The 23,314-nt window shown below is 44.9% G+C and overlaps 1 protein-coding gene across 6 annotated transcripts in view; it reads right to left on the bottom strand.

Moving 5' to 3' along the window:
* Positions 1 to 23,314, bottom strand: part of MEGF11 (multiple EGF like domains 11) — a 486,582-nt gene that overhangs the window by 158,079 nt on the left and 305,189 nt on the right. For all 6 annotated transcript variants that reach the window (XR_012895692.1, XR_012895693.1, XM_075896881.1 and 3 more), the window contains exon 7: positions 966 to 1,212. Coding sequence is in view for 4 of the 6 variants with exons in the window: in XM_075896881.1 (XP_075752996.1) it covers positions 966 to 1,212 (247 nt within the window). In the remaining 2 variants the exon portion in view is untranslated. The remainder of the gene's footprint in view (positions 1 to 965; positions 1,213 to 23,314) is intronic.

Genomic DNA, 23,314 nt, shown 5'->3' with positions numbered 1-23,314 from the left:
CTACCCAAAAACAATTACAAAAAAAAAAGTAATATTATTTACGGGGCCAACTTCTGTTGGTGAAAGAGACCAAGGAGCTCTTCATAAGGTCTGCATCATTATCAATGGGACAGAAATAGCTCAAAAGCTTGTCTCCCCCACCAATAGAGGGCGGTCCAGAAACAGATATTACCTCACCTCCCTTATCTCGAATATCCTGGGACCAACACAGCTACAACTACCCTGCCTACAAAAAAAAATAGGACATTTGTCAGAGATTTTCAAAAAGCCGTAAGCAGGCCTCAATGAACAAAATAACCCTCCCCTCCGGAAAATTCGCCTGTTTCCTATAAATAATTTTGAAAAGGATAATTACTTCTGAAACTATCGCAAGCTCTCTAATGAGAGCTGACGTTACACCGTGGGCAATTTTAAAGAAGCTACTGCTCAGCTGTCCTAAAATTAATATGCAGATTTGGTGACTCTCACTCGTAAACTTCCAGGGTGGGATATGGGGATTTAGCTAGATGATTCTCATTACAGTTAATGGCAGTCACAGAGCTAGAAATGTGCCCCCTAGATACTAAGCTGATAGAGTTATCTTTAATTCTTCCTCAGCTATATGGAAAGTCAGATAAGACGGAGAAAGAGTCCCATTTGGTACTGCATTGGATCACTCAACGTGTGTATCTGACTGCTTGCAAGAACAGAACTATGGTTTGATTCTTATTGTCAGACCATAGTGACAGTAATTTTACTTGCAGGTAAATGTGAATTTTTAATCTCTCTCAAGACTAAATTTGATTTCCATGTGTTGACAGCTGTAATTAGCCGGGATAAACAGTGCTCTTTTGTTCGGTCTCCCATGAGCCCTGCTACCTGACTCCTAGAGAGTAAAAAGTACAATTGTCAAGCACATTTTATCAAGCATGCCTCGCACTGAGAGGCATCAAAGCACAGTAAAATATGCCAGTCGCTGAACTTACAAGACCCCTGTGTATCCAGGAGCACAATGACACTCTCCCGTTTTGTGGTCACAGGTTGCTCCGTTGTGGCATTGGCATTTCAATTGGCAGCCCTTCCCGTACGTCCCAGAGTCGCAGAACTCTTCACAGCGCCATCCTTTGTACCCATCGGCGCAGACACAGGCTCCGGTGATCGGGTTGCAGAGAGCTTCGTTCTGGCATTGGCAGCGGTTGCTACAGTGTGGTCCCCAGTGGTCGCTATCACAACCTGTCAAAGACACGTTCGTTGACGGAGAGGAGATGGTGAGTGCATTAAGAGAGTCCCAATCCATCCTCTAGAGTTTCGGCTGGTACGCACAGAAAAAAAGGCATGGTTAATATCAGGCACTTACTCAAAGGTCTTTACATTTGTTTCACTCAGGCCCTGATCTAGCAAAGTACTTTGGCACATGAGTAGTGCAAAGGAATAGTCCTGTGCTTAAAATTAAGCACACCGTTAAGTCTTTGCTGGATTAGCTCCTAAATCTTTTAATATCCTCACTTCCCAGTATGCCTGAAAAAGCTGGAAGGAGTAAACCCTGGGTGTAATTAGACGTATAGGTTGAAATCCTGCCTGAAATGGAGCTACACATGATTTGTACTGCAGTTGTGAGACTTCAGCATGCAAACGTAAAGCCACTGTCCCTGGGAGCACATATCCGACAAACTCCAAGGTTTATTCTACTCTTCAGATACAGCCAGAGCATCCATCAGAGGTGTAGTCTCTCATGAAAAATAGGTAATTTTTTCTCCTTGTTTCAGGGATGTTGAGTGGGAGTGGCTTGGAATCAGGCCCGTCAGCCAGGGTGAAGAGGAAGATACATTGTTCAATCAGCATGGCTGATCTTCAATTTTGGGGGGGAGGTGGAGGCTGGGGAAAGAAGTGCCTGTATTGAACAAAAGCATAAAAAGCCAAAATCAACCTAGGAGAAGACTCATCTCCCTTGGTTTCAAAAAAGGATCGCAGTTATCTGTTCCAGGCACTAATTTATCTCATTAACTCTACACCTCCATGCTGCATGGACAGAGATGCACGGCCTAACGACCTGAGCAGAGGACAGGGTGTGAGGAACCTGTGGTGTAATTCTCACTCTGTCTTGTGCAAGTCACTTTATTGCTCTGACTAAATTCCCTCAAAGAGGGACGGTGCTTACAGTGTTGCTGGTAGCAGGGAATACCAGTCTCGCTGTTCACATGTGTTGAGCTGAGTGTCTCTGTGAAACAGAGGTATGCGTGTATCTCATGAAGCACTAAGAAAAGTATGATAAGCAAGCTGAAGGGGCAGGACGTGTGTCTATGTTTATACAGTGGTTAGTCCAGATTGGTCTCCTAAACATCCCTGTGGTATTACTGAAGGCTTATAAACACCCTTTTATTAAAACATTTCTTATACATTTCTCTCTTTCTCCTTTTGCCAAATCTCATTCCAGGCTGTTCTGATAAAATCACAGAAATGCAGGGCTGGAAGGGACCTCAAGAAGTCAACAGGTCTTATGGTGAGGCAGGGCTAAGAAAACCTAAACAAATCCTGAGACAGGTGTGTCACTCTTGTTCTTAAAAAAATCTCCCAAGATGAGTATTGCACAACCTCCTTTGGAAACCTATTCCACAGCTACCTTTATTGTTCGACAGACTGTCTAACACTGAACTGAAATCTTCCTTGCTGTGAATTAATAGCGCTCTGTGTGGCTACAAATGCTTACCCACGGATCTGGATATGGGTGAATAGACATCGGGATCGGCAGATTCGCAGGGCTCTAATCCCAAGAGGCACTGCAGCCAATGGAGAGAGGCATGGGCCCATTGCTCTCAGGAGTTAGCACTGGTAGCTCCTCCTGGTTGTGCATTTGTAGCACTCCAGCTACTCCTCTAGCGGAGCTGTTCAATCCCAGACAGGAGATGCCGTGGCTGAAGGCAGGACTGGAAGCGGTACAGCTGCATGGCCAGGAGGAGCTACCAATGCGGGGTTGCAACAGGACCTCGTTCCTTTCCGCTGGTCACGGTGTCCATTGGGAGTAAAATGCTGCAGATACAGATGTTTATCCACAGATACACACATCTACGGGCAGACATTTGTTTCCATGCAGGGCTCTACGGATTAAGCCCATTACTTCTTGTCCTACCTTCAAGTGGACATGGAGAACAACTCACAATCTTTATAACACTCCTTAACATATATGATGATTCTCAGTTACCTGCTCAGTCTTCTTTTCTCAAGCCTAACTATGCCCAGAGGTGTGTGTATTATTTTTAATCACAAGGAAGATTAGACACTTTACAACTGGGTCTCAACAAAGATGCTAATTACCTTACCCATTACAAAGATAGCTTCCCCAATTATCACCTCTAATATCATTAGCTCACAGACATTAACATCCGCCGCTCATCCCCCCCTCTGTTCTGAAATTTGATTTGTCCTTTTTATATATGTTCACTTTTTTTGATTGTATCCCTTTGGTATATATGGTCGTGCCAATTTTCTTCCACAATTTGATCTGAGAAAGTGGGTCTGGCCCACGAAAGCTCATCACCTAATAAACCATCTTGTTAGTCTCTAAAGTGCTACACAGTCCTGTCTTTTGTTTAAGGAAGGTTAGGGTGAACCAGGAAGGACTAGCAACTCTTGGTTATAGGATTTCAAAAAATTCAGATACAGGTTTAACTTTTCTAGTCCGGCACCCTCAGGTCCTGACCGGTGCCAAACCAGAAAATCTGCTAAGCCACATGAGGTCAATATTGTCTAGCAGCATTACCAACACTTCCACTGCTTACTGGGCTCTTAGAAGACATTTAGGGGTAAATTAGAGCTAAATCACAACACAGAACACTGAGAGCCAGGACTGGTGGCTATAAACAAACTTTATGGGACGGCAGGAAACTTGGTCACACCCATGCTAAGTGGACATCTGGCTCACTAAAATCACGCCGGATCATGGATGTGCTGGAGCAGAGAGTGCCGGATTAGAGAGGTTCAACCTGTAGTAAAACCGACTTGTAGTGAGTGGGAAACTGGCTGGCTATTAGATGGATTTTCTAAAGGCTTTTAAACCCAGTGCATCAGTGCTCACATATTGCACCATTCAGTATGTTTAGCCCAAGGTAGCCAGCCAAAACGTTTTAATTTTCTAGAAAATAAAACAGCGTGGCACACAACATGGATATTGAGAATGTGAATTCCTCTGGGACATATTCAAGAGAAGACATAAAAATAAGGATTGAAAAGCAAGCAGGAAAACACTGGAGAGGGGGAAAAAAAGATGGAGCCAGATTTGTTTCTCATTTACTATGCCTGAGGGAGCAGATCCAACTCCCTCTGAAGTTGGAGGAGCCTTTTCTCCTTTACAGAAACTACAAGGGTGTTTTAATCAGGGTTTCTAAACCAGTGCATGGCTACATGGTAGCGTCTGTCACTCTGTCTCCTTCCGGTAGCTAGATCATGTAGACATTTGTGAGTCCACTTCTTGCCTAGTATCAGAGGGGTAGCCGTGTTAGTGTGAATCTGCAAAAGCGGTGAGGAGTCCTGTGGCACCTTATAGACTTCGGTTAGTCTATAAGGTGCCACAGGACTCCTCGACACTTCTTGCCTTGGACTTTGCAGACCTTGCACATCTGTGCTAAAAGACAGTATGTTGCGTTTTCATTTGATCCAGGTTGCGTGTCCCGTTGGTGACGGAAGGGAAGCGAGCAGGCTAGCAGAACACTTGCAAACCATGAAATAAATTTTCAATGTAGGAGAAGATAGAGAAGCCAAGTTCCAGACAGTGAACATGGACAACTAATTAAGCAACCCGTTAGGCACTAAATCAGCAACACTTGTAAGAACCTGCTAACACTGGCGGCAGCCCCGTTGAGCCTGGTACTCCATCAGGTTACAAGGAGTAAGGGAAGAGTTTCTCCCATTGACCTCCCACAGTGGGGACGCTGCAGAAATTTGCCCTAAGGCATGTCAACTCCAGCTACACTATGCTCATACCTGGAGTTGCATATCTTAGGTTGACTTTCTCCCATAGAATAGACCTGACCTGAGTCTTTCCACTAACTTCAGGAAGAGCTGAAAGAAGGCCTTTAACAGAGGTAATGTAGGCGAACTCAGCATCACTGTGCTGATGTAAAATGTGTGTTAGAGGAGTATCCGCTGATTGTATTCAGAGAGATCATATGTAAAGCATTTTGTATTTTTAATACTTCCATCTTCTCAAAGTTAATGTCTGGGAATTTTAACATGAAAGTTGGATCCTTCCTGCTCAAAAGGGTATCAGTACCTATTAGTTACTCCTCACTTAAAGCCATATATCTCTAGGACCAAGTGTGTCATTGCTAGATAGACCATTGTCAAATAAAAATAGGGGCTTACGGGCTAGATTCTGATTCCAAGGACATCAACAGAAAAGGCTTACATTAGACCACTCTGGATATTCCCCTCTGCGTCTGAAACCGCAATCTAGCCTTAGCACTTTATGGCATGTAATATTCATATTGTGATAGCTTCCAGGACCCGTGTTGTGCTAACCACTAGACAGACTCATGCAAAGATGCAGTTCTTCCCCAAAGGGCTTATACAGTAAAGCCTGGATTCTGCCAATATTTACACTTATGTCTGAGTCGTGCATAACACGACTACCCATGTGTGTGAGTGGTTGCAGGATCAGTGTCCAGCTGTTCAAGTTGGAGACTAGAACACTAGAAGCATATGACACCTTAACCAAAAAAAACAAAAACCGTCTCCCATGGAATTTAGTGTGTGAAATCCTAATTTATCCCTCAACAGGGAGCCAGATTCACATACCTGCAAAACCAGTGTAAACAACCTCAACTCCCACTGTATGGCTTCAATTCCCAGTGAGGACAATGTGAGTTCATAGCATACAGCCTCTCACACGATTAGGCTGCAGGGCTGTCCTTTTTACATCTTGCTGTAACACACCAGGTAAACCTGGCATAGCTTAGCCCTGATCACAACTGTACCTTTAGGTCAGTGATTCTCAACCCGCAGGCAACTTATGGCCCAATCAGCACACAGCTGTGGTCCATGTGACAGCCTCAGGGCCATACAAGTAGTTGAACTGCTCTTGTCTGGCATCCTCAGGACCTGACTGGTGCTGAACCAGAGAATTTGCCGAGCTGCAGGAGGTCAATGTTGTTTAGCAGCATTACCAGTAATTCCACTGCTTACTGGGCTCTGAGAAGACTTTTAGGGGTAAATTGGGGCTAATTCACAGCACAGAACACCGAGAGCCAGGACTAGTGGCTGTAAACAAACTTTATGGGACCGCGGGAAACTTGTCCATACCTGTGACAAGTGGACATGCGGCTACATAAAATCATGCTGGAGCACGGATGTTGCCGCACTAGAGAGTGCTGGACTAGAGAAGTTCAACATGTATTCATATTGAGTGGATGCAGCCCACATACCACAAAGGGCAGCATGCTCGGCTCACAATGGTAAACAAACTGAGAACCACTTCTCTAGGCTCTATTGTGACAGAGAAATAATCAGAGCAACAACAGGAGAGTAGGAGACTGACAAGATCTATAACTGTAAATGCACGTGCCATTTAAAGTGTCCCGGTGAGGCACAGACAGGAACCATAGCACCCATCGGAGAGCTAGCCGAGAGTGGGGATGTCAGGGAGGTAGGAGTGCTTCTTCCAGACGGCATGTGTGTGGGTGCGAATACTGTGCAGGAGGAGTATGCGATGTGTAGCACTCTCCTGGGAAAGGCTGCATGAATGAGAGCATCTACGTTTCAGGTCACACGCCAGCATTCCTTGGCAAACGTATTCACTCACATCCTCTCCCTCACAGAGATCACCCTAGATTAACTGCCAACCATAAACGGGTAAATCGCTACGGAAAGGATAAGGCAGGGTGCAGAAGTGTAAGTCCAGTTGTCTGCCCTATGACAGGTCTACAGGCGAGCAATTCATTTCACTGCAAAACATGTGGCTCTAGTAGAATAGAAAATACTAGGCCTTCATTAAAATGCATGCTAATTGTCTCATGCACAGGGTTCCAAGAGCCGCTCGGGCACGTATTATCATACCACCACGTTCTGTTCGCTCACGGTGGGTTTGGTTTCGCAATACACAGCCAAGAGCAACGCATCTGAGAAACCATTCCCCTCCCAACAACTGTATTCTCCTCCATGCATGATTACCGAGCCACCGTGTTCAGGGTGAGACGATCTACCACGAATTTCACGTGGCAGCACAAGTTAAACAAAGATGAAGCAAACAGAGAGGTCTAAAAATGTAGCGGATAAATAAAATGACTTCCAAGGATGCTGTGACCTTTATGTAATGCTTTATACCAATGGGAGGGAGTCAATAGTGCCCTCATGGCACACGTCCACCACATTATAGACTGGGGTGGGCAAAATACAGCCCAGAGGGTTTGGTCTGCAGCCCAGCGGGAGCCTCTGGCTAGCTCCCTGCTTGCCCCACTCAACATGCCACTCACAGCAGCCAGTTGTGGAGGCCATGTGCCCCTCTGAATGCTGCTACGCGTTGGGGGAGGCAGAGGTTTAGCATGCTGCCTCACCCCCAGCACAATCTCACAGCTCCCGTTGGCTGGAAACCGGCCAATGGGAGCTAACTGTTTGCAGGGCAAGCAACATGTGATGTAATCCCCCTTCTGGGGCTTGCAGAGTAGCATATAAAAGAGAGGAAGGAGAAAAATTGTTCTCCTTGGCCTCGGAGGATAGGACAAGAAGCAAGGGGGTTACATTGCAGCAAGGGAGGTTTAGGTTGGACATTAGGAAAAACTTCTGAACTGTCAGGGTGGTGGAACACCAGAATAAATTGCCCAGGGAGATTGTGGAATCTCCATCACTGGAGATATTTAAGAGCAGGTTAGACAGACATGTATCAGGGATGGTCTAGACAGTGCTGGGTCCTGCTGTGAGGGCAGGAGACTGGACTTGATAACCTCCCTTCCAGTTCTAGTGTTCTATGATTCTACATAGCTTCACAGCCAGCTGCTCAGAGAGGGGGAGTCTGCTTGAGGGTCCTGCTGGGCTCCTGGCTGGGAGCCACGTAAGTAAGAACCTCCTGGTGAGAACCTGCACCCCAGACCCTCTGCCTCCCTCCTGCACTCTATGTAACCCCAACCCTCTTCCCCTAGTCACAACCCAAACCCTCTGCCCTCCCCATTGCATCCCTACCCCCCGCAACCCAAACCCTCTGCACCTGCACCCACACCCATGCCCTCTCCTAGGCCTTGCAGCCCAATCTTCTGCCCCAGATCACAACCAAAATCCCTGCATTTCCTCTTACACCCCCCTTCCAGGTCAGAATCCTCTCCTGCACCTATACCCCCTCCCGGATCCTACTCCCCAATGCCCTGCCTCAGGTCATAATCCAAACCACTACACCCCCTCCTGCACCACTGCCCCAGTTCACAAACCCCTCCCAGATCTTGCACCCCGTCCTAAACCCCAATCTCCTGCCCCAGGTCACAACCCTCTTCACCCAAACTCCCTCCCAGCCCCAAACTCTCTCCTGCACCCCAACCCCTACCCTGAGCTTCCTTTTGAACCCAACCTCCATCCCACACCCCACATCTCCTCCATTAATATCAGGGACAAGTGCGGCCCTCGATCACTTACCAAATTCTTGGAGTCGCCCCTCATTAAAAATTATTACCCACCCCTGCTATAGAAATTGTGTTAGTATGAAAAGGACACCCTGTATAGCACCAGAACCACAGCCAATACCCTCAAGGCTGTGCTTATTTGATATCATTATCATAATCTTACATGTGTGGTGAGTTGTTTTGTTTTTTTAAATAGTGAACAAATCCATACTCTGGGTGCACATGATGAATAGACTCTTATCGACATGCTATCAAAGATAAAGCAGAGAAAGGTAATATCGGCTTCCTTATCTCCCTGTGAAAAAAAAAGGGAAGTATCCCGAAATGGCAACACGGTGTCTTTAAAAGTGCCTGCTATCTTCCGAAATAATGGGCACACTATTCGGGCATCTCTGTAACCCTCATTCCATGAAGGTTTAGGGATTTGTTGGAATAGTACCTTATTTTGAAATTTGTCAAAATAAGCTCTTTCGATTTAGACTCGGAATAAAATACGCAATTTAAGTAGCGCAAATTGGATAGCTTATTCCGACAGAAGGGTATCTAGACGCACCTTATCTAGATGCATCCTGAGTCTCAAGCACGAGCCAAGCCACTAACGAACATGGCAGCAAAAGCTAAAATACCTCCTGCCAGGACATCAAGAGCAAAGAGTTCAAATGATCCAGTAGCTTTGTAAATCTTGTACTGGGCCAAGAGTGAAAATCTGTTGTGGTCACATTCTTGTGCATTGTCCCATGTTATCACCACACCACTCTATCACGAGTCAACACAGTTGGCAAGAGATGCCTAGGACTGGAGTTTGTTAGAAATAAGAGGCAGGAAGAGGGAACCTTTGTGGTCACAAAGGCAGTTCACACTACCATGCCCGTGGCTCTGCCAGTTCTATTAATTCCTCATGTTAACGTGCATGAAAAGTCATGTCAACATCTGTTTTAAAGGAAAGAGCCGGCAGGTTATAAAATCTCTTTCTGATCTGCTTGAATCTAAATCCAGAAGACCGCTTCTCCTTACACATGACTCAGAAATTATAGCTGTTGTCAAAATAATCCCAGCTTCAGAGGCTCCTTTGAATTTTGCACAAAAGCTCAGTTACAGAAACATCAACATTATTTAGTAGCAAAATAATGGAGAATCACATCTCCAGGCCAGATTTCTAGAGAATACAGATGAATGAAGATGCCTTATTGAAACAGTGGCTTAATTGCTTATTTCCAACACTACCAAGATAGTGACAATAAACCGCAAAACCCATTGTTCAATCCCTAGAGAACTGAAAGATCTACAACCATTAAAGAAGTTAACACGGTTGAGTTTCTGTTGACAAAAGATACATTGGGATGCTTAAAACTATACTTTAATATTCTGTTACATATATTGCCTTTGACTAGCAGAAGGGCATTGGTTGGTAAATGCAATCATGTTGACATAATAAGCTTCTGAAAGGTGTTGGATTTGATACTGCAGAACATTTTGATTAAGAACACAGAATGCCTTACAATTAACATGGCATATATTAAATGGATTAAACACTGGAATAAATTGCCTAGGAAGGTTGTGGAATCTCCATCTCTGGAGATATTTAAGAGCCGGTTGGATAGACATCTATCCAGGGATGATCTAGATGGTGCTTGGTCCTGCCATGAGGGCAGCGAATTAGACTTGATGACCTCTTGAGGTTCCTTCCAGTTCTAGTGTTCTAGGATTCTATGAAAGCAGGCCCACTAATATGGCTAAAATTATAACTGTAAACGGGGAATCATCATCAAGCAGGTGGACTTTTAGTGGGGTTCTGCAGAACCAAGTCTTGGCTCTACGCTATTTACTTTTATCAAAGACCTGGAAGAAAATATAAAATCATCACAGATGAAGTTTGCTGATGACACAAAAGTTGGAGGTGAGGTAAATAATTAGGAGGACAGGCCACTAATTCAGATCCACCTAGATTGCTTAGTAAACTGGGTGCAAGAACACAATGTGCATTTTAATGCAGCTAAATGTAAAGTGGGAACAAAGAACGTGGGGCATATTTATGGGATGGGGGACTCTCTCCTAGAAAGCAGTGGTACTCCAAAAGATGTGGTGGTTGATAAACAGCTGCACATGAGCTGCCAGATGCTTTGGGCAAAGGAACTAAGGTGACCCTGCAATCATACAACAATGTCATCTCAAATAGCTAGTGAGGTTCTTTTACCTCTGTATTTGGCACTGGTGTGACCACATCCAGAGTACTGGTTCCAGTTCTGGTACCCACATGCAAGAAGGGGGAGGATAAATTAGAGAGGGTAAAGAGAACCATGAGCATGATTAAAGACTTAGAAAAACATGCCTTGTAGCCGTAGACTAAAGGCGCTCAATCTATTTAGCTGAGCAAACAGAAGGTTAAAGGATGACTTGATTACAGTTTATAATGATCTACATGGGGAACAGATGCTTGATAATGGGCTCTTTAGTTAGCAGAGGAAGATATAACACAATCCAACGGCTGGAAGTGGAAGCTAGACAAATCAGACTGGAAACAAGGCATAAATTTTTAATGATCAGTGTAATTAACCCCTGGTACAATTTCCAAACGGTCATGGTAGAGTCTCCATCACTGAAAATATTGAGATCAAGATGGGTGGTTTTTCTGAGATGTGACTAGGAATTATTTTGGGGAAGTTTTATGGCCTTTCTTACTATATGAATTACAGGCAGAACTGGAACCCCTGCCTATAGTTAAGATTCTCCATCACTTTCCACTAGAAGACTCTGCTTTCATTTGCTTATAACTGTGCCATAATTGTCTAAAATTTGCCATGCCAGGTGGCTGCCGCTGACAGATTTTTTTGGGGGGATAGCTTCAACAGAAATGGTTCTGCCGTTTCAGAGAATGAGAGGAGGGGAGAAATATGCTGTTTTACCCATGTTGAGGTGCTTCAACTTTTGCTGAGCTCTAGTACCTCCTGTGCTGTGGAGAAAGGGCTTGAGACTTAGCACAGTATGCTCTAAGTAATTTTAGGGGAAATCAATCCAAATTTGACCAAGTTTAAAATCTTTAAAAATTGGACGTTTGTTTGTGCTCACGTAGGCTACATTTATACTGCAGCGCTATTTCAGGATACCGGAGGTCTTTTGAGTGCACCCGTTATTTTGAAATATAATGGGCTCACTATTCCGACTTCCCTGTAAACCTCATTCCATGAGGAGTAAGGGATGTTTTGGAAGAGCGGGTTATTTCGAAATTTGGCGCTATGTGGACAGCGTCAATTTATGAAACAAGCTATTTCAAAATAAGATCAAAATAAGATACCCAATTTGAGCTACACAAATTGCATATCTTATTTCGAGCTCTGGGTACAGTGTAGACACACCCCTATAGTTTGGCAACAAAATTGTAAGATACCATGTTGTAGTTGGGGACTGCAGGGACTGCTTCTCCTGGTATCCAGAGGGCTCTATGTCTCTCATTCCTCTCTAATGACTGGTTCACATGGAAGATAACAACCTTCTACTGTTAGTTCATTAGCTCCACTGACAGAGATCTGTGCTACAGAGTTAAAGATTCTAACCATGCGGACGACCCATGTAGATTTCAATTTGTTTTTCACCTGATGTGATATCTGTTTTTTGTTCATTTTGCTTTTTTAAAAGGTGTGATATTGTACCAAATAAAAACTATCATAAGAGAATTAAGGTTGTAAAGACCAGCCCTTCAAGGTTAGAATGTGCCGGAATTAAAATTGCCTGTGCAATCTTAATTCATTTTCATTGCCTTATGATGCAATCTGCAATTATTGAGATGGAGAATGTATGACTCTTGGGCCGGATCTGGCTCCCCCCCACCCTGGGGCCTCAAGGAGCTGTCTCTGGCACTCCAGCCCTGTGGCTCCCCCCTTCTCCCATGTGGGGGAGCCCCCAGCCTCGTGGGCTGCAGTCAGGCAAGCCGGGGCCAGATCTGACCCATGGACTGATGTGGGGGATGGAAGTAGCTCCATGTGCTGCTGTTCCCTTTCCCTCCAGCTGGGGAAACGGCAGTGCAGCAAAGCACTGCTTGGAGGCTTTTCCCTCGACACTCCGATTGGCCGTAGTCGCTGCCAATAGGAACAGCAGAGGGTGGTGTCTGGGAGCGGCGGGGAACATGGAGCCATGTTTGTCCCTGGGGAGCTCTGCCAGGTAAGCACTCCCCCCTCCATTGCCCTGACCTGACACCTCAACCCTCTCCCGCCACTCCCTCTCAACCAGACCTCACATCCCAAACCTGCTTCCTGGCAGCCCTCTCCCACACACGGTACCCCTCAATTTTGGCCCCATCCCAGAAGCTAGGGAGACTCACAAAATCTACTAGTCTGGGTCCCCATAGGCTCTGGTGTATGAGGGAAATGTCTTTCTCTCTCTCAGAGTATGTCTACACTGTAGAGTTTTTCCAGAAAAACGACCATTTTTTCCGGAAAAACTACACTTATGTCCACACGCTAATTGTGTTCTTTGGGCAGAAAATTGAAAGAACAAAGGGTTTTTTCCAACAGCAGTAAACCTCTTTCTACGAGGAAGAAGCCTTTTTCCAAAAGAGCTCTTTCAGAAAAAGGTATGTGTGGACAGGGACGAGGGTTTTTTTTTTGTTTTTTTTTTAAAGAAGAGGCCTCCAGGAAAAAGCACAGGTGCCCTGGTGGCCACTCCGTCCATAGTAATCACAGCTGAAATGAGAGATAGTATCCAATTGGATCGCTTTTTCGATGTGCTTTTGCTGTGTGGACGCTCTCTTTTTAAAGAACTTTTTCTGGAAGATCTCTTCCAGAAAAGCTTCTTCTGAAAGAAGCCTGCAGTGTAGACATAGCCTGAGTTTGGGCCACATCAGTGAGATGGGGGTTTTCTTTTTTTGTTTTTTTACTTCTCATTTCTGTGTGGTCCCCGACTGGTTTTTCCTATGGGTCAGCAGCCCCCGATCCAAAAATGGCTTCCCGCCCCATGTGATCATATACTATTTTGTCCACCCCCTGGCATTTCCTAACTTTTGCATGCTTGACTTTACAACCTTAAAGTTCTTTTTATGTTGGTTGTTGTGGGCAATCAGGGGCAGCCCATGACTATAGGCCGACTCGGCCGTCACCTAGGACACCACCTTCAACAGGACGCCCAATGATGATGTCACGGGGCGCCCGATGATGACATCACTCCATTGACGGCCGTGCAGGCGGGGGCACCGATTGCACGTTCCGCCTTGGGAGCCAGCTGCCGCAGCCCACCTCAAGCCACTCCTGTGGGCAATACTTCTTATACACACCATGCTTTGAACTTGTTGGAACCATTATCAGTAGTGCAAAAGTTTCAGTCCTGGTATCCAATATCATACCCAAAGAAAGTGCTTATCTAAGTTTTTACATCTGCAAGACTGCGTGAGGGACACACTTTGCACATGCAATCAGGCAGCTTTGAGCTCATCTGTCTTAAGCCAGGTCTACATTAAAGGGATAGGTCAATTAAGATACGCAACTCCAGCTAGGTTAATTATGTAGCTGGAGTCGAGGTATCTTAATTCAAGTTTCCTCACCGTCCCCACAATGGGAGGCTGACAGACGCAAATACTCCCATGGGTTTCCCTTACCCCTCGCAGAAGTACCAGCCGCCAAAGGGGACGCCCTCTGAGTTCGATTTAGCGGGTCTAGTTTCTTTAGAGACATATTAATGTGAGGAAGGACCTTTACTAGACCTGCTAAATCAAACTCCAAAAGACTGATTGTGGCAGTGTCAATCTTCCCCCAGTGAAGACATGGCATTAGTTGTATGTAGAAACAACTCGCCACAGCAGTAGATTTGAAACCATCTGCAACTTGAACCCAATGTACGGTAATTTCCCAGCACTGGAGATCTTCCTTCACCTGACAGAAGGGAAAAGAACTTCAATACCATTAGTGATTTTCCCCTGAGCAGACAGATTATTTCTCACAGGAGGAAATTAATCTAAACTTCATTTTTTAAATGGATGCAAGGAAGTCCTTGAATACTACTGGGAAAGGCTGTCCTGATGAGCTCATTGTCTACATCTGACAGGAACTGTATGGTTAAATACAGGTCATGATTTAATCTCAGCTGATGATCTCATTAGTCACTGATTCTCCAAGATGTGGAGCCTAATTCAATCGCTGTACATTGGAGACCTCCCGGTTTCCTCAGCTAGAGCTCCTCCTGGAAATATTTTCTTCTCAAAGTAATCCTAGTTTAAAGAACATCCCCACAGCGTTCTATGAAAAGGCTAAAACATTTGTATGATTGTTCTCGGACATTTTACTCCTGGATCAAATGAAAAGGAAAACATACCAAGTGTTCCTTTAATTGGAAGAGGAACATTAGAGTGTTTGCAAGTGCTATAATCATCTTGCTATATTTTGGAAGCAGTAAAACAAGGGGGAATGAGATATATTCTTGACAGAGACATCAAAGAAGCTTTTAAAGAATTTTCATCAAGGGTTATTTTGGGGGAGGATTAGAAAGACTTGAAATTAGATTTTTTTTCCAGAGAACGCCTGTAATTTTGTTTGTAGAAATTACTGCTCCATTAAACGAGCCCTAAGGTCTTTTAACATTCCAGACATTACTAGGAGTTCAAAACCATGAAACGCTTCACGAGAGAGCGAGAAAGAGAGGTAACATTGTACACAACGGCTGTTTTTTCTCTTCAGTATAAGGTTGGTTTAAAAAAAAAAAAGATGTTTCATTCTTTAAAAAATTTCTTTAGAGCCATATTAATGGGAGGTAGGATCTGATCTTTAATTAGAATTTTACTGCACTGGATGAGAACACATGGGTACCAAGCGTCTAATAAAACCAAATGAATTTCCTCTTTTTATTCTGTTCAGTTCTTGTTCTGACAAAACGTGCCTCAATGTCTCATTTTGTTCATTGAGAATTTTGCCTGAGCAAGGACTGCAGTATTAGGCTCTGTGGAGTGAGTTAATCCCTCTACTAATAAGGCAAATCCTTTTCTCACATTGGCAGCAGGCACTGATACCTGATAGACACATTACCATTTGCTGCGTATGGCTGCATGAAGTTTGCTCTAATGCCTCGGCAGGGAAGGATTATAGATTCTCTCTATAGGAAGGCTCTCCAAGGGACAGAAACAAATTTGGATGTGCCTTAGGCACTGTGGATTCAAGCTTCCTTCTAGAAGGGCATAATCCAAGCCCACTGATGTCAACAGAAAGTCTCCAATTGACTTCAAGGGGCATTTTGGATCAGATACAAAGACAGTGTCTGCAGGCAATAAGGGAACACAGATGGTTAGGCAATGCAAGAGCTATGGACAGGGACACTGCCAACAGCATGCAAAAATAGGGACGGCAACCTTCAGCCTTTATAATTTGCTTTTCTCTGACCTTCAGGTATGTTACATCCAGCAATTGAGTCTACATGAAACGGAGGCCTTCTCTACACTACATGGTGGATGGACCCTGCAGCCATCGATCCACCAGCCATTGATCTATTGTGTCTGTTTAGGTGCAATAAATTGATCTCCAAGTGCGTTCCCATAGATGCTGGCACTCCACCAAGACGAGGAGAGTAGGACGGGTGATGGGAGAGCAGCCCTTGGTGACCTTCCTGCACGCAAGACGCCGCTGTATGTCAACTTCAGCGATGCTACTGGCGCAGCTGAAGTAGATTGATGGTGCTGATAAGTGTCAACAAGGCCTGAGAGGAAAAAAAATCTCTCCCTCTATTTCTCTCTCTCTTTTATTAAGCAAAAGTACACTGGTTAGAAGGGCAATTGGGGTCAGACTGCTGAATTATGGGCTGTACAGCTGTTGCCACTAGATCCCTGGGGAAAAAAATGACTCTGCCCTCAAGGGAAGCCGACTAAGACAGCAAAGCCAAATACCCAAGTGGCATCCGTTGCCGTCCTCTTGTTCTACAAGAAATGTGGGGCCTGATGCTCAGCTGTTCAGGCAAGCACAGACAGAGTGGGCGGAGCAGAGGCAGACTCTTGTTCCCTCTCTGGGATAGTAGTGCCAATTAAAGCAAGAGCCAGTGAGCCATTCCGGAGAACATACGAACGGCCGTACTGAGTCAGACCAAAGGTCCATCCAGCCCAGTGTCCTGTCTGCCCCCAGTGGCCAATGTCAGGTGCCCCAGAGACAGGACTGGCCTTACCATGAGGAGAACTGAGGCGGCCGCCTCAGATGCCAGACTGTGGGGGGCGCCACTAGGACCCAGAGTGTAGAAAATTGGGTCTGCTGCTGGTGCACGTGTATTCTCTCTGCTCTAGATGCACAGAGGTGGTAGAGGAAGGAGGGCACGAGAGACGTAACAGGCAGGCAGGAGAAAAGGTGGCATGGGGGTGTCATTTGAGCTCCCTACCTCAGATGCCAAAATGTTGTGCGCTGGCCTTACCCAGAAAGAGTGAACTGAACAGGAAATGATCAAGCGATCCATCTCCTACCATCCATCTCCATCCTCTGACAAACAGAGGCTGGGGACACCACTCCTTACCCATCTTACCCCTGGCTAATAGCCATTAATTGACTTAACTTCCATGAATTTATCTAGTTCTCTTTTAAACCCTGTTACAGCCCTCGCCTTCACAACCTCCTCAGGCAAGGAGTTTCACAGGTTGACTGTGTGCTGTGTGAAGAAGAACTTCCTTTTATTTGTTTTAAACCTGCTGCCCATTAATTTCATTTGGTGGCCCCTAGTTCTTATATTATGGGAACAAGTAAATAACTTTTCCTTATTCACTTTCTCCACACCAGTCATGATTTTATAGACCTCTATCCTATCCCCCCTGCAATAATGCAATAGAGACTGCAATAATGCAGACGCATGCGAGCTGGCACCCAAGCTAGCTTTTCCGCAGCCATGTCCTCCAAACGCTCATGGCGTTGAGCGGGGTGGTGGGGGGTGCCACTTGTGGGTCACCCTATGTGAAGGGTAAGCCCGACTCACCTTGCCACTGCTTTGGTAGGGCAAAGCAGGCAGAATGGGGCCAAAATATGGCCCACACCATGCCACTCTTGGAGACGCATGACACAAATTCATGTCTAGGCCCAGCATGTTAACTGTCCCTATTTCTTAACTGCACGTAAACCAGGGCTCTCAAACTCAATATACCATAGGGCCAGTGCCAGTCCTCAAATCGTCCTAATGGGACAGCGGGAACCCCCCTCTGGCTGGGCTCCAGGGTAGAGGGTGGAGAGCTCCACACATTCTCCTGGCCATGTCTGCCTGCTTGCACACGCCTCCCACCCCATGCATCCCCCCCAAACCCACTGGCTGCCCCAGGCTGCCCCCGGGCAATTTAAAACCTGCCCCTGATGTCACTACTGCAGTAGGGTAGAGTGGTTTTCGGCTGCTAGCTCCGCGCTGCTGCTGGCGTATCCCTGTGGCCCGGGGGAGGCGTGAGCAGCGGGTCCCACCCATAGGATGGTTCGGCGTGGCTGCTCTGAGCCCACATTTTTGGGGACCCCACAACGGCTGCCCCAACTGTCCTATGGACGGGATGGTATGCCATACTCAGGTTAACCCGCGGGGCTCCGGGCAGGCTAGGACGGGCAGCAGGGGAGCCACAGGGAAGTGAAGCTATACAGCAGCCTGCTCCGCTCTGCCGCCACATGCCAAGCCAACCTGCGCTGGGGCTAGGTGCACTGCTTTCCCCAGCCACGGTGAAACAGAGCAACTGGGCTGGCTGGGAGATGGTGGTAGGGCACAGCAGAGGCTGCTGCTCTGCTCTGCTTCCCTGTGGCTAGCCCTGCGATGGTGAGTGCAGGGGCGGCCCGCCCCCTGTCAGGTCCCTCCCGGTAATCCCCAAGGTAGCATCCTTCAGGGGAGGGGGCTTGAGGAAAGGGGTGCGATGTGCTGAGAAGGCAAAGCGGGGGGAGGCTGGACTTGGGGGAAAAGTATCGACACATCCCTGCAGAGCCACAGGGACTCGCGTGTCAGCAGCTGTGCACAAGCCGGATTGTGGAACTGCTAGGGCCACAGAGGAGCATGGGTCATGAGTTTGAGACCAACTCCGGTCGTGAACAGAGCATCTGACATGCAAGCCCTGAAGTTAGCGCTGATGATGCTCTCTTTGGCAGTCAAGCAGTGTAGCTATGTACGGTGGTAAGGGTGAGTCTTGTCACGAAAACAACTCTTGTTGAATGTGTTTCTTCTTGTTCTCCAGGGACCCAGCCCAATTGCTATGTCTGAGGCATCTTTGTCCCTTCACCTTCCACTGAACAGGTCAGTATGCAAATTCTCAGTTATTTAATTGGCATTTTAAAACATGCAGATGACCTATGGAAAAAAAAACGGTGCCAAATTAAAGCAGTGATGGGTATAGGAAAAATGCCGCAGCTAGCAATAAAGATTCCCCTTCAAGAGGGCAAAGAATTGTATCCTGCCACATAATGCAACACAATGCTAACTCATCATTCATTTTTAATGCAGTCAATAAGCAATTCACTATAGTGCCCTGCTATTGAAAACCAAATTAAACATTGTGGGTTGTGATATTTGCCTTTCTTTTATGACAGGGCGGCTGTAAAATAAAAAAGCTGCTGTTTCTTCCCATTTGCCACAGCAGTGACAAATCCCATTACAGTAGCTTTGTGCAGCGCCGTCACAAAACGAATTTTAGTTTTAAGGGTGCCGTGCCCCAGTGATCTGCGCTTGCTAAAATCTTAGACACTCTGATGTGAATTATGTTCCCTACGAACTTCAGAGGAGAATTAGAGCAGCAGTATGCCCGATGGCCTTTGAAATATGCGCATCTTTCATATCTAAAAGAGTTCAAAGATTTATACAACTCTGGATGCAAATATCTACACATGGCTACTTGCTGTTCTCTTTTCTAAGAGGCATATTTAAATCTTCACATCTTTAATATTACATAAAATCTTCAAGGTACCTTAAAATACATTGCTGTCTTTTTCTGACAAACTATTAGCACCAGTGTCCCTTTTGGGCACATAAAAGAAAGAATGCTTTTTTTTTTAAGTCCTGGTCAATGCTCTACATAAACCAGAGAAGACTGGGAAGTTCAATCATCAAAAATTTATTGTAAAATTGGACACAGCCTCTTTGAAACAGCTTCTGGTATTTATCATTAGAAAACAGTGGAAAAATACCAGTGAGCATGAAAGAGATCATCCCAGTAACAGGACGAAAAAGAAAAATACAAGAAGAGGCAATTAATCTTCACAAGGTGGGAATAAAACCTATTTTTATTTGGAATATTATACCCACTTTTTTACTATGTTCCAGGGCCTATGTAGCAAGGTGATGGGTGTGATAGTAATACAAAAGATAGATACACAGCAAGACAGAATGATATTGTAGAGGATATCTAATTGCCAGGGGTGGATTGCCTTGCCCACATAAAGCCCAAGTAATTATAGCTTTATGGGGAGGCTGCATGGCAGGTTAGGAAGGGCAAAATGCCCACTGCCAACCCAACAACATGACATAGGACCCAATTCCCTTCTCAGCTCCTATACGGGTCCAAAATAGCCTGCAGCCTCTCTGCACCTTTGCCCAGCATGCTGAAACCACTGCATCTGAAACACCACAAATCTAGTGGCCTTAATCCAGAACATGCCAGTGCCAATCTGGGCATGATTAGCACATTCATGATCACCTCCCATGACATACAGACTGACTCCCCTACTGCTCCCTTGGTGGCCCCTGCCAACCACTGTCCCACATGTGGCTTGGGGCAGCACTAGGCAAGAAATAATTTTCCTGTCCCACAGGAGTTTGAGATTTTTAATTTTTTTCTTATCCCAAATGATGACATGATCAACATTTTTACACATGGATCATCCAAAACCTAACGGGGTCAAGTCAATAAAACATGTCAGTTGGATTCATTAGAAGCACTTCATTTTGAATTGACCCTTGTTACTTTCAATTTTTTTTTAATCGGGCTGTCAATTAACGCAGGGCAGAATTAATGCATTAATTTTTTTAATGCGCACTAATCACAGGCATTTCCACTGTACTGTCCCTTTGAAATGCCAGCCTTGGTGTTTCAAAGGGGCAGCGCAAAGTGGAGCCTGACCCCAGGTTCCATGCAGCGCTGCCCCTCTGAAATGCTGCTGCAGTGTTTCAAAGGGGCAGCACTGTGCAGATCCCAGGATCAGCTGGGGACTTCAGCTGATCCCAGGCTTCCACCATGCAGCCCCTTTGAAATGCTGTGGCTGGCGCTTCAAAGGAGCAGCACCACACAACTGATCCCAGGCTCCCACAGCAGCATTTCAAAGGGGAAACACAATGCGGAGCCCGGGGTCAGCTGAAGTCTTATTATTGTTTAACAACATGATTAATTTTTTTAATTGTCTGACAGCCCTACTTTTTAATAGTATAAATTAACTGACATTTTATTCCAATATGTTGTTTTGAACCAGAAAATGAAACTTCTCGTCTAGAAGATGGGGCATTGGAACAACTTCAAAACTTTTTTTTTTTTTTTTTGGTTTCTGAATTGGGAGATTCGTCAAAACTGCCACTTTGGGGCAAACCATTTCTGTTTCACCAAATTAGCATTTTTTCAGTGAGGGGAAAACGTTTTGTTAGAAAATTCCTGGCTGGCTCTAGTGCAGCAGGATTGGTTCAGGTCCTATGAACTAGACTGAATTTCACCCATTGTGGACTATTGCTCGGAACAGCTTCATACAGAAAAACAATAATAATCCTTTCTCTTTGATGCTGATGCACTCGGGGATGGCAGCTCAACTGACTAATGAAGCTGGAAACATCTGAAGTAACTGAAGCTCTCTGGTCTGTAGTATCTTGCTGCTTTCAGTGTGTGTGTCAAGGCTCTCTCAGTCTTAAGCAGCTAACCTACTTTAATAGTGGTTGTCTAGTCATCTATTTTTTAAAACAACTGTTGCCATTGGGAAAACAAAAAAGGACAGATTATTACACCTGGCTGGGAATTAAATGACCATGCCCTGAAATTAGATCGTTTCCTCTGCTGTCACACAAGAAGCAGCTAGGGAAACAGCAAACCCCATCTGGTAAGTTTATCAAGAACAAGGTGATTCAGAAATTTGTGCGACAGGTGTATACAAAGCAGATAAGAGAAAATTAGCATTTTTATTTGGAAGATGTTACTAAAAGTAACTCATGCTATTAATATTTAAGTCTATCTGTACCATATTTTTGTTCTGAAGGTCTTCCTTATGGGGATGTAAAAAACACTTAAACCGGTAACCGTGTAATGGGTAAAATTCCTACTGGTTACACTGTTAACCATTTGTTTTGCCTGCTGTGGGCTCTGCATTGGGACTCCTGCAGGATTTGCATTAGGACTTTTAATGCAGAGCCTGCATTGGGGGCAGCCAGCTGCCCGGGAGCAGGGCCAGCTGCCGGGACCCAGTGCCAGGACAGAGCCTGCCGGCTCCTAATGCAGAACCTGCAGTGGGGTCAGCCAGCTTTCCAGGAGTGGAGACAGCTGCCAGGAGCCTACTGCCTGCAAGTTAAACTGCAGAGTCTGCAGCAGGGGGCAGTCAGCTCCCCAGGCGGGCAGAGTTTAACCAGTAACATAAACCGATAAGTTTGTGTTACTTATCGGTTAACCAGTTAAACTCTTCCTCACTTCCTTACTCATCATCACAGGCTGAATTTCATTCTATGTCATTCAATTTTCAAAGGATTTATGTGCTTTGGTTTTACAAACAATAACTAATTTCAATTTTCAAAATAATGTATTGAGCAAGAAAGGGGTGCTGAAATAATTTTGATAGAGCGAGGGCTGAGAGCCATTAAGCCACACTGTAAATCCTATTTATAATGGAACCACTTCAACCCAAGGGGTGCAGCAGCACCCCTACTTCCAGCACCCATGGAACAAAACATTACATAGTTAATATAAATAGAAAATGCTAACAATGATAGTATGCAATAGTTTAGGGTTCGGATCCTATAATTGGACCAGCGCTGCTGGATCACTGTGCACAAATATGTAAGAATGCAGGTTTAGGACCTTTATTGTCAAAGGTATAGTACAAACATGAATCAATTCTCATAGCACCATTACAAGCCAAAAAATGGCCTCCATGTTACAGAGGGGAAACTGAGTCAGACAGGTTGCAGTAAGTGACTTGTCTGAGGCCAGGTGGAAAGTTTGTGGCAATGCTGAAACCAGTTCATATTTCAGAAATAAGACCTAGTGCATTTTACAAATGCTGCATAATACATCCCTTAATTATCTTTTTAAATTCCAAACTTTACTGGATTCAGAAAAAATAAGTTAGTTACTGATTAATCAATATGCTGAAAGGTGTTTGTTAAGCATATAAAGATAGCACCTGAAGGTCATGTCATTTTTGAAAGCTCATCAATATTACTGTATAAACTTTTAAAAAAATAAATGGAAGATTAAAAAACCAAAGACAAATGTAGCATATTCAATATCTTTACATATGAAATATTTCATTTTCTGACTATTATATAGAGCTGTCATTTCTAATTTGCTGAATAGTTTTAAAGATATTTAATTATCAAATAATTTTGACTTGTTTGATCATTTTCTAACAGTGACACAAAAACTATAGTGGGCTGGGGACACCAGTCCCCACTGGCGTATCATTTATACAAATCCTAAAAGGAAGTTGAAATATATGACTAATAAATATAACAAGCCCACTACCATCCTCCAATGACTATTTGAGAAATGATACTAACTCTCACACACACACAAAAATCAGTCGCACATGCTGAATAAATAGATGTAAACTAACACTAATCAAAAATTGGAGAAGAAATGTTTTGGCCAGCAA

This window comes from Pelodiscus sinensis, chromosome 14, assembly GCF_049634645.1.
Source record: "Pelodiscus sinensis isolate JC-2024 chromosome 14, ASM4963464v1, whole genome shotgun sequence".
NCBI lineage: Eukaryota > Metazoa > Chordata > Testudines > Trionychidae > Pelodiscus > Pelodiscus sinensis.
This window is presented reverse-complemented; position numbering and strand designations above follow the sequence as displayed.